Genomic DNA, 11,791 nt, shown 5'->3' with positions numbered 1-11,791 from the left:
GACAATCGTAAGGAAATAACCGTAAGGAAGTTACGTAATTTGAATCCAAACAGAAGCTCTATAGTTCAAATTTTGCTGAACATTTGATTTGTCTGACAGCTCGACAGCTGTAAAAAAGTCAACAAACAAAATACATTTGCTTTTGGAGGGATTATCATTGGTTATTATAGGCTGTGTAAGCTACTTCCGTGATAAATTCAATTTGTTCGATATTAAAACTAATTTTTTTATATTTTGGGAAAAAATAACAGTTGCTAATGATAGAAGTGCCATTTTAGAAATGTCATATTGGAAGTGTCATTCAAAACAACCTCGAAGCAGGCCCAATGTAACTCAGACGAAGCTGAAGCGTGTTTGTGTTTCAGCCATTAAGCGGCGCGCTCCGCCGTGGCGTTGCACACTTGCGTCATTTAAACGCTGCGTCATGTCACCGTGAAATTTGCCGTGGTTGTAAAATGTATTTTTTTTTAAACTTTTGATTGAATTTTTCAAAAAACAAATTACCAAATAATAACAATATCTTATACTAGCTTTCCAGGCGACGTTAAAAAAACGGTTAAAGTGAGCCAACTTAAAAAGGTGGGCATATAATATTGCAATATTTTTCTTAAAACTATTAAAAGAGAACAATTCTGCCATACATTATTTTATCAACACCTTAACCGTTTTCGCAGCGAACGAAGCTGACGCTCTCAAAACTGAAAATATCCCCTTATTTCAAACATTCTTAATTGGTTCTCAGTTCATATTAGTCTTAGATGTAATAATAGCTAACAGCCTTCCTCAATAAATGGGCTATAAAACACAGAAAGAATTTTTAAAATGGGACCAGTAATTCCTAAGATAAGCGCGTTCAAACAAGCAAACAAGCAACGAAACAAACTCTTTAGCTTAGTATTTATAAATAAGATGAAAAATATTTAAATCAAAATCTTTCTTTGTTTTTAAGATATTAGAGACATAAATGAGTATCTACATGTCACGCCATCGCTATTTAGACATGTGTCAGTTTTGAAGCTGCCATTTTTTGACATCTGATCAGTAAAAACTAAGCTATGGAACGTAGCTGCTTCAACAAACCATTGAATTTGTAAAAATTCACTACAAAACAACTAATAAAATTAAAAGCTCTTTTTGTAGCACCCTATATTTTTGTACGTTTTAAATTTTTTTTTAATAAAACTGTCGAGTCAATTGTTCTAAAAAATAAGTGTGAATATTATTCCTATTTTAAATGTAACAAAGGTGTATTAGTTTAAGGTTTATCAAAAATAATTCAATTATTTTTATTCAAAATCAAGCGTTTTTGACCGAATTTACTATGCACAAATTTTTTGGGGTTTTGCATCAGATAACAAAAAATAATATTTAACTAGCCTTTAAATTTTCATACAAAAAATTCTCCAGAGAAATTCACGGGGAAGTACTTTCAAAATAGAAAGCATCTCTTATCAGAAGTAAACCACCACCAGCTCAAAACGTTTAGCTGTTTCAACTTCATTTTGCTATAAAAACAATCCGATTCCTCAATAAATTATTCAGTCTATCAATAGCATTCCTTCCCTTTTAATATTACAAAGCGTGAATATTCAAACAACATTTAAAAAAATGTCTCTCAAAAGCTTGATTTTCTTGGGTCTTTTGGCTGTCACTTTGGGATTCACACTTCCAGGTGAAAGTGAAACCGTTCATGACGTTGAAACTCAATGGGTAAGTTTAAGAAAAACAAATTTTGTCTCCTACATTAAGTTCCTAACCAAATACTTTACAAAGGTCTATGGTGATTTCGTACCAGTAGCTGAGGATGTTGTTCTTGTGAGAAAAGCTAGATCACCTCAAGGTTCAGTGACCGGTACCTTTGAACACAGTCGCCAAGGTGGTTCCAGTGCAAGCGTGGATTACAATCGTCAACTAAGTAAGAACTTAGAGGCTTATGCTGGAGCATCTAGGAATTTCAAATATAACGACAACAGTGCTCATGCTGGCTTAAGATATAGATTTTAGTTATAAACAAAAAAGCTTAAATAAATGTTAAGAATTATTTATAAAAACAGTAAGTTGTATTCTTTTTGTTGAAACAAAGTATTCAAAAGTTTCAAAGTGATAGGAGTGGCTTTAACTTTTCTAAAATGCTTAAGTGTCAATTTTTCAAACTTCAAAAATGTGTCAAAGAATTAGTTTTACGATCTTTTCTCATAAATTGTATGAACAAAATATTTGAGTTATTAACGTTGTACTATTTTGTTCATTAGCTTCAGTTGAAGAAATGCTGAAAGCTTCTTAGAACACTTGTTTGCGATATACAATTTCGTTAGAGTATTTGTGATGCAAAAACTTATTTTATTCAAAACCATTCTTTTAGTATAAAAATCATAAGAACACAACAGATTCGGTTCTTCCAGTATCCATGTTATTGTTCTTAACTTAATCCATTTCAAGGTCTCTACTCAAAGCTTCTGTTTTCTTTTGTAGAAGTTCTTTCATCTCAGGCTCAAATTTCAATATTTCAACAGCTTCTTTTAACATTTCCATTGCTTCTTGAAGTTTTTCCTATTTTAAAAAAAGACAAAATTTTGTTTTTAATTCCAATAACATCTTTCAAAATCCTCACCTGAGTTCCAGAAATTGTTAGCAAATCATTGGCATAGTCCCTCTTTGCTTGAATAACCATAACTTCTTGCATATCGAGCAATAAATTCCCACGGAAAATACTCCATCCAGGATCGAATATATCAGCAATTTCTAGAAGTTCTTGACAAAGTTCCAATTTTCGTTTCACAGCTGCATCACATAATTCTGTTGTTTTCGAAAACATTGAGTATTAAAAAATAACAAATTGATTAACTGTTAGGGAAAAAAACTTACCGTGTAAATAAAATCCAGGCACATTTCCATAAAGTTGAGTGAGGGCATACTTTACTTGCAAGACATGAGTATTTTTTTCATGCAACGTCTCCCGATAGCGATAGATGAACTCCTCGAATTGTTTTGGTGAAGTTTTGTCCAACGATTCGATTTCCTTCATCATGGCATTATTTCCCCAAATAATTTGTTTGGCTGTGATTTCGTGAGGACAAAGCAGACATCTCCAAACAGCTTCATTGTCCAATGGGTTTGTCGAAACAATCTTAAAGTCGAGATCCTTATAGATGAAATACTAAATACTAACGCCAATACTTACCTTTCCAACTTTACATTTCGAGCACAAGATTGCTCCAGCAAAAGTGTCCATCTCCCATGGATCAACACATCGCTGACACGAGCAATCGAAACACTTAGCCTGCTTCAGATGAAGTCTTCTCAAAATGGTACTCTTCAAGGGTTGAGTATACGATGTGGCTATGATGTCTCCCTTTTTTATCTGAGTTTTGGCCAAGAATACAATCTGCATGTTATCATCGAAAGCATGACGAGCATTCGAGATGCAATCATGCGAAATCATTGCAGCTTTTGGATAAAGTCCCCGAACTTTAACCTGCCTCGAAGGTTGTCGAATTTCAAAGGCATTCGTATCCAAAGTTGCAGCAATACGAAGAATTTCATTTTCATCGAGTTCCTTAAAACCGAGACAAGTCTTAATGAAAGTCACCAGATTAGCCCTGAGAACATTGTAGTACGGTGTTTCGAGACGTTCATTGAGATGATCTTCCAATTCCATCAGTCTCTTATACGCATCGGGTTTCTTCAATTTCATCAGAATACACCTTAAGGGCAAAATTACACAATAAGCCGACTCCTTCTTCGGTTCCTTGCTGTAGTCAATTTTGCAACCAAACTTCTTTTCAGCCATCAATTGACATTCTTCAAGGTGGTGAGGTGATTTCTCACATTGTGCTCCACACAATGGCCACGAACATTTACTGCATTTATAGAAGTTCTTCTCACCCGGTGGAGGGGCAGAAAGTTGACGATGACAACCGAGACAAAGTGGGTGGCAAGCAACTTTGGGGCCATAGATGAAAGGTTGCTCCCGTAGAATTATTTCACCCCGTTTGATGTCACGCGTTGCTATCAAATGTCGACCAAGTACATCGTTTGTTGCAACCTGATGGTGGGTGGGTTAAAATGGAAAATGTTATAAATTCCAAACACTTCTTTAAAGAGCTTAAGATGTCATATCGATGTTAAATAAATTGTTGTCGTTTAGGGTCAGTTCTTTATAACATACAAATGGTGCGCTTTAATACTAAGGAGAAGTTAAGCCAGTTCTTTTGTATAATTCTAAGTTTAAAATCAGTGTTAAATTAAAAACTATTAGCTTTCACATAATAATCAAAAAATAAAACTTAACTTAAGCCAAAGGAAAACAAGACTTTCAGACTTCAAAAGTCAACATTGTCAAATTTTTTAATGGAATAGACCTTAAGTTGCCAACGCTTTTTTAAATACCAGCCATTTTGTCAGCTGTCAAGTGATTTATTTTTAGTTAGTTAGTTCTTTGACATTTCAACATGCGGATAGACTGATGAAGAAGACTTGAAAATTGTGCAAATTTATTTTCTAAATCGTGATAGGATAACCAAACTGTCAAACTGCCGGATGATACTTCTCAAGTGTATGCTAAGACACCCTACAATCTACAAGAACTAATTGTTTGGTGTGCTTTATGTTTCGTTCGCTATCATTACTGACTTTTCCCCTATTATTTGGTCGTGTCCCAATTGATTCATTGAAGAAAAAACTTTGGTAACCAAATAGCTTTACGTTACGAACGCTAGATTTGCCCCCAAGAACTGCTGATTTTAAGCCGCTTGCCTTTTTCTGTTCAGATATGAGAAGTATCTAGTGTACGCCGATAAGCCTAAACGGATTGACCATTTGAAGGACAACATAAGCTGCGTTATTGCGCACACGTTCAATTAAAACCACCGGCCATTGTTAAAGTATTGCAGTGCGTTCAAATCTTGACATGTGTAAAAATTGTTCAGTAAATGTGAAATTACAGTTTAAAAAAAGTAACCAAATTTGAAGTTCACTCGATTATTGTTTAAAAAATGTATTAAAACAAGACTTACGTGATGAATGGCTGACTAAATGATATGGCATTTTACCAGCGTGTTGTAACGTCACCTTGCCCTAAACATTAGTGATTTTATTCTGTTAAAAAGTGCGTTTTACCGTTCCTACTTTTCCACAGTTAATGTGTAACGCTCTAAGGCATCGTTATAAACGTAACAGTGAAATACTCTTAACGTAGTGCAACGTAAAATAATTTGTACAAGGGGCTAAAACGCAATCTATGAAAGTGTCAAAAAATATGCAAAATACATTCAAACTTACTAAAACTATGTTATTAGTTTTTTTGATCGGCAGAGTATGGACGCAAACTTATGGCTGAATCAGAAACATGCTTCAGCTTCGGCTTCGTCTGCGTTACGTTGGGCCTGCTTCGAGGTTGCTTTGAATGACATTTCTATTATTTCATCCCTCCAAAGAGTAAATATTTTGTATGTTGACTTTTTTTTACAGCTGTTGAGCTGTCAGACAAAGTAAATGTTTAGATAATTGAACTAGAGCTTCGTTTTGGAGTCACATTACGTAACATTACGTTCTTTTTCTTACGATTGTCAAACGAAACGTGAGGTCGAAGCTCCATTGTGATAGCATGCATTGAATTCCTATTGCTGAACTCGTAAACGTCAGGTGAAGCCGAAGTTGAAGCGTGTTTGTGATTCAGTAATCACGGTATTTCATATAATAGGTAACTGAAACTTCAAACAAGATGTTTAATATTGCCAACAGTGCAAACAGTTTGATGACAGTTTATTTTGTCATAAATAAGTAAACAATTTATTTTTACGCTCTGTACTTTCAAATGTCATGATTTATTTATCTTTCTCCTAAAACATTTATGGCTGAATCACAAACACCCTTCAGCTTCGGCTTCGTGTGCGTTACGCTGGGCCTGCTTCGAGGTTGCTTTGAATGACATTTCTATTATTTCATCCCTCCAAAGAGCAAATATTTTGTTTGTTGAAATTTTTTTACAGCTGTTGAGCTGTCAGACAAAGTAAATGTTCAGATAATTAAACTAGAGCTTCCGTTTGGAGTCACATTGCGTTACTTTACGTTATTTTCATTACCATTGTCAAACGGAACGTGAGGTTTTAGCTCCATTATGATAGCATGCATTGACTTCCTATGGCTGAACTCGTAAACGTCAAGCGAAGCCGAAGTTGAAGCGTGTTTGTGTTTCAGCCATTAACAATAAAATGAGAATGTTTTAAACATGTTTTTTTTAAAGTTGAATAGCAACGAGATACAAAGTAGAAACGTCAATATGAATTCGATATGGGAACCACGCCATTTATAGCATATAGATAGATCGGGGTTTCGATTGGAATCATCATCATCATTGGGATCAATTTATGTCTGTTCAGTGGAACAAGTAAAAGTCGAAAGTTAAATCAAATTTGTTTTTATTTGATCTTCTAATAAACAAACAAATTTTTGATTAAGTAAACTGAAAAATGGTGAATATATTCATTAAAATAAAAATGTATCAGTTCCCAATAAAACAATGAAAATTATGAAGATGAAATTTTGACAGATACGAATCAAAAACGTATTGATTCATAGAACACATCATGTTCTTTGAATGACAGTCCTGAATACACTATACAATTGCAAAATGTCAATTTCCTGCCTTGACAGGTGGTTTATTAACCGGCAAGATATTCTTATTAAATGTAAGACTTTTTAAACTAAAAGAGAAGTTGAATTCATTTAATGTCAAATTAAGAAAATCACATCTAAAATAAAAACAAAAGAAAGTATCAATAAATTGCGCGCTCTTATCAAAATGACATAAAACATAACAGTTCCCTTTGTTTATGCTTCTCTCCTTATCTCTCTTTTTCTCTGTCTATTTTTATAAATTAAAGTCCAATCACCTTAAGCACGTGCCATTGCATAAAAATAACCAAACACACTATAATCGATTAAAAATAAATTGCACTCTTGAGGTATGTAATGCAAATAAACTTGAAGTAAATTGTTTTTATTGAACTTTAGAAATGTCAGTCTGATGAGTCGCCATTTTTGTTTCGTGTCAATCAATTTATCATTGGAATTAGTGGGATAAAGAACTTGACATTTGAAAATTTATCAGTACCTTTTCATTTGACACAAATAGTAATATTGAAACACACAAAATATGCATTAAAATTATGTTAATAATTTATCACCTCGTAACATTTACATTCGGCCTTGTGACCTTTTTTCCAATGAATTTTCTGATGTTCTTTCCCACAATAAACTACACTTTTACAACCAGCACATTTAAGTGTTGCCGCTGTCCTACAAATTGGACAATGTGTTGGATTTGTCATAATTTCAATTAATTTTTTTTTTTAAGGAAAATTAGTTTTTTCTTAAACAAATTTTTGCGTAATCGAAAAACACTAACGACCAACAACCGGCTCGACAACGACGACGACAAGTTAATGAAATCAATTCTATTTTCTAAAACAAAAGAAACTATCGAACTCGTATCGTATCTTTCGAAGACAATGAGATGAGCAAAACTGTGAGATTTTCTTAATTATTGAGATGAGTTAACCATAAACTGTAGACTACACAATTCAAAATCCCCCAATGATTAAATTTAGAATAGCTCAAGCGAAATTGATTTCTCTTTCTTGTACTTTGCCTAAAAATACACTCGAAAACTGCAAACCCCGGCGGCGTCCAAAAGATTTAAGAGAGTAAATGAGCTTTTTTTAAATGCACATGCATACATGCATAACTCCCGCTGATATATTTTAGAAAACAACGACTGATTTGAATGTAATTTATGAACTCTAGAAACAGGGAAAAAGGGATTCTTCGAATGTCCAAAAATATGGTTTTGAAAATAAGCAACAACATTTTCCCTGCATTGTTTTTATTCTGGATGAGTTCCAAATTTTTTGAAAAAAGTATTGTACTTGATTCTAGTGTAAGTGGAGTAGAGAAACATAAAGGAATGCTTGCAACATGCTGCATATCTTCTATCTGTCTGAATATTCTTTATATTTTAAAAAATCACAAAACGAAAATAATATAAACTTATGAAATGTTCCACAAGAGCATAGCTGATAACAATCATGAAGTCAACTCACTAGGAAAGTCCAATTTGCCTCTAATTAAAAAAGTGTAATAACCCCACCTGCATCACTTGAAAGTTTAGTTTTACTAGGGGCTCATGGCATAATTTGTATTTCCCTTTCATAAACTTGTAAAAGATGAAGAATTTGAAAACAAAACAAAAAAATCTACTTCAAAATGAAGCACATAGGTTAGGAAATATTAGAATAGGGGATGTTGTACCTATACATGAATGGATTCATTGTGCTTTCAAGGATGTAGGGAAGGTATAAATAGAAGAGGGTAGAGATGCAGTCTGGTCCCACATGGTGATGCACTAAAAACTGGATGAATTTAAGAATGTTCCATCACTAAGAGTTGCTTTTCTTGTTTAGGACCAATCAGTCGGAAGAAATAAATTGCATTACAAGTATTCAAATTTTTAAGCTTTAGCACCCCAACAAAAAGTGTCCTTCCCCTTTATCTAGATAGTACGATGCATGAAAGAAAAGGGTTTAAATTTATTAAAATCCATGGTTTTTCAATTAGGAGTCTTCTATTGAAAAAAAGTAGAATTTCATTGTAAAGAAGGAAGTTTGCCATTAACAATGGAAAGATCTATGGAAGATCCCTTCATTTCTAAGAATAAAGTCAAAAGGTTTTGAATCACAAGATTTCTGTGGCCAATAAACTTGCTTTTAAGAAAACTTTTCTTCCAAAAATGTTTTGTTGCTTGTGTGGTATGTCGAGCCGTATTGTTGAAAATAAACTTGGTTCACCGCAAAATCGTAAAGTGCTGGCCATAAAATATCAATAATATCAAAGCTTGGTAACGAAATATGTGAAGCCCAAACAAAAAAAAAACCAACAGTGGTACGTTGAGGATAGAGAGGCTAATCAACAACCATGTTCCTTCCATCCAGAAGTTGCCTTTGATAAATAGAATTGTCAAAATAGGCTCGGTTAACCTTAGTCGTTTAGAAGTTGAAGACTATCTATCTGAATTAGATCCTAGTAAAGATGAAGGGCCCATTGGTATTCCTGATAGTCTTTTGAAAAATAGTGCAGCCAAACTTTTGAATACCTGGAAAAATATGTGTCACTAATTTTTAAATTGAGTTCGGCGCAGAAAATCACTAATAATGGACCAATATCTGAAATTTATGCATTACCAAAATTATTTGAAAAACTAGTTTGTAACAAAGTTTTAGAGTTGTTTCGTAGCCACATATCAGTTTTTGAACATGGTTTGATGTCTTGGTTTCGAACCACCAACAAGCCTCGGATACGGACGGATTCACTGTTGACAACCCACGCAAACGAAATGAGGACAACGAACTTCGGATCTGTACATGAAATGTTAGGTCCCTTAACAGACCACGTGCAGCCGAGCAACTAGCGGAAGTCGTAAACTGCTGCAAGGCAGATATTACCACCATCACAGAAGTACGATGGGATGGACCGGGCAAACGCAAACTAAAAGACTGCGATATATACTACGGCGATTGCTACCGAGAACAAAGGCAGCGTCTATTTGGGTGTGGATTTGTTGTTGGAACTAGACTCAGGAAAAAAGTCTTGAGATTCAACAATGTGAGCGAGCGCATTACGACAATCCGCATCAAGGCTAAATTCGTCAACATAAGCCTCATATGCGCGCATTTCCCCAATAGAGGAGAAAGATGAAGACACCAAAGACTTATTCTTCGAGCTCTTGGACAAGACTTATGAGCAGTGCCCTGGCTATGACATTAAAATTGTCTTAGGAGATTTTAATGCCAAGCTAGGAAGAGAAGACATCTTTGGTGTAATAATCGGGAAAGACAGCCTGCACAACAACACTTCCAACAACGGATTCACGCTTATAGATTTTGCTGCAGGGTGAAACGTCATGGTAGATAGTACGCGTTTTCCACACCTCAACAACCAGAAAGGAACTTGGACTTCTCCAGATCAATCTACCTTCAACCAGATTGACCAGATTGACCATATTGCGATCGACGCTAGACATACTTCCAGCATCATGGATGAGGAGCTAACATCGACTCGAACAAAAAGGCGGGAGGTGCTGGGAGAAGGTACAATGTCGAACGGCTACAATCCCAAGAGATCGTCAAATCGCTGACTTCCCAGAGGGAAAAAGAGAGGTTGAGAGGTTTAAAAGCACAAATGAAGTTCGAAAGTCTTATGAACAGGTTAAACGAAATTCACAAGTACATAGACCTAGAACCGAAGGCTGCAAAGACGAAAGTGGAAACATCATAGTGAAACCGCAGTCAATGCTGAGGATATGGAAGGACCACTTTTGCAGCGGCGGCGACAAACTGAATTCCGCTGTCAGGCAGGATGATCAATTCAACATAGAAAATATGGTCGAAAGAAAGCATGCCCGATGAATATAAATTCAGTATTGTTTGCCCGATCCTGAAAAAATGAGACCCTCTAAACTACACCAACTTTAGAGGAATCAGTCTACTTAACATCGCCTATACAATCTTCTCTGCCGTGATATGCGAACGTCTAAAGTCCATCGTCATCAACCTGATAGGTCCTTATCGGTGTGGTTTTAGACCAGGAAAGTCCACAGTCGATGAAATGTTCACATAACGGCAGATCCTGGAAAAAACCCAAGAACACCAAATTGACACCCATCATTTTTTCATCGATTCCAAGGCCGCATACGACAACATCTACAGGGACGAGCTGTATAGAGCCATGACTAGTTTTGGCATCTCTGCCAAACTTAACAGGACCTTTCGTTGTCAAAAATGGTTTTAGACAAGGTGATGCGCTGACATGCGATTTTTTTTTAACATCGTGCTTGAATGAATAGTGCAGAGCTCACGCGTCAACGCTAGAGGCACTATCTTACAAAAGTCTGTCCAATTACTAGCATATGCTGTAGACATTGACATAATCGGAAGAACTCAGCGTGATGTCAATGGGGCTTTTGTGAGTATTGAGGGAGAGGTGGCGAAAATGGGTTTAACGGTTAATGAGGGCAAAACAAAATATATCCTGTCGTCACCATCGACAGACGTAACTTTGAGTTAGTCAAGGACTTCGTCTACCTAGGCTCCGCTGCAAACGCAGAAAACAACTCCAGCGCTGAGATCAAACGCAGTACAACTCTTGCTTACCGCTGTTTCTTTGGATTAAGAAAGCAATTGAGTGGTAAAGTAATTTCTCGAGGGACCAAAGTGTCGCTATATAAGACCTTATCATCCTCGCCCTGCTATACAGTGCAGAAGCATGGATTATGACAAAAACGGATGAAAGCACCTTGGGTCGGTTCGAGATAAAAATTCTTCGTGTGATCCACGGTCCCATATGCATTAAAGGGGAGTGGAGAAGAAGATGGAACGACGAGCTGTATGGGCTGTACAGCGACATAGACTTAGCCAGAAGAGTAAAAGTCCAACGACTAAGATGGCTGGGTCACGTGGAGCGCATGGAAACCAATGCTCCGGACCGGAAAGTCTTCGAATCCACACCCACAGGGCAGCGCAGTAGAGGAAGACCGTGGATCAGGTGGCGCGCACAAGTGGAAGGTGACCTCACCCAACTTGGAATTCGAAATTGGAGACATCTAGCTAGGGACCGAGCTAGATGGAGAAGTTTGTTGGGTGAGGCCCTAATTCACACAGGACTGTAACTAACGCTTAAGCTCTTTCCACAAGTTCTCAATAGAATTGAGATCAGGTTATTGACTTGGCCATGGCTC

General features: G+C 36.1%; 2 protein-coding genes across 2 annotated transcripts; one reads left to right on the top strand and one right to left on the bottom strand.

The window, feature by feature from the left end:
• The first annotated feature begins 1,537 nt into the window (after nucleotides 1-1,537).
• LOC129942573 (uncharacterized) lies at nucleotides 1,538-2,057 on the top strand. The gene is made up of 2 exons (XM_056051571.1): nucleotides 1,538-1,710; nucleotides 1,774-2,057. The coding sequence occupies exons 1-2, from the start codon at nucleotides 1,609-1,611 to the stop codon at nucleotides 2,002-2,004; spliced, it is 333 nt and encodes a 110-aa protein (XP_055907546.1). The 5' UTR covers nucleotides 1,538-1,608; the 3' UTR covers nucleotides 2,005-2,057.
• A 258-nt stretch (nucleotides 2,058-2,315) lies between these two features.
• LOC129942571 (SET domain-containing protein SmydA-8) lies at nucleotides 2,316-7,515 on the bottom strand. The gene is made up of 5 exons (XM_056051570.1): nucleotides 7,188-7,515; nucleotides 3,182-4,045; nucleotides 2,866-3,127; nucleotides 2,612-2,796; nucleotides 2,316-2,550 (listed from the first exon to the last, which is right to left on the bottom strand). Exons 1-5 carry the CDS (start codon nucleotides 7,329-7,331, stop codon nucleotides 2,425-2,427), a joined length of 1,581 nt encoding a protein of 526 aa, XP_055907545.1. The 5' UTR covers nucleotides 7,332-7,515; the 3' UTR covers nucleotides 2,316-2,424.
• Between the last annotated feature and the right edge of the window lie 4,276 nt (nucleotides 7,516-11,791).

This window comes from Eupeodes corollae, chromosome 1 (genome assembly GCF_945859685.1).
Source record: "Eupeodes corollae chromosome 1, idEupCoro1.1, whole genome shotgun sequence".
Lineage (NCBI taxonomy): Eukaryota > Metazoa > Arthropoda > Insecta > Diptera > Syrphidae > Eupeodes > Eupeodes corollae.
Note: the sequence above shows the minus strand (reverse complement) of the source record. Positions and strands in the feature narration are given on the sequence as shown.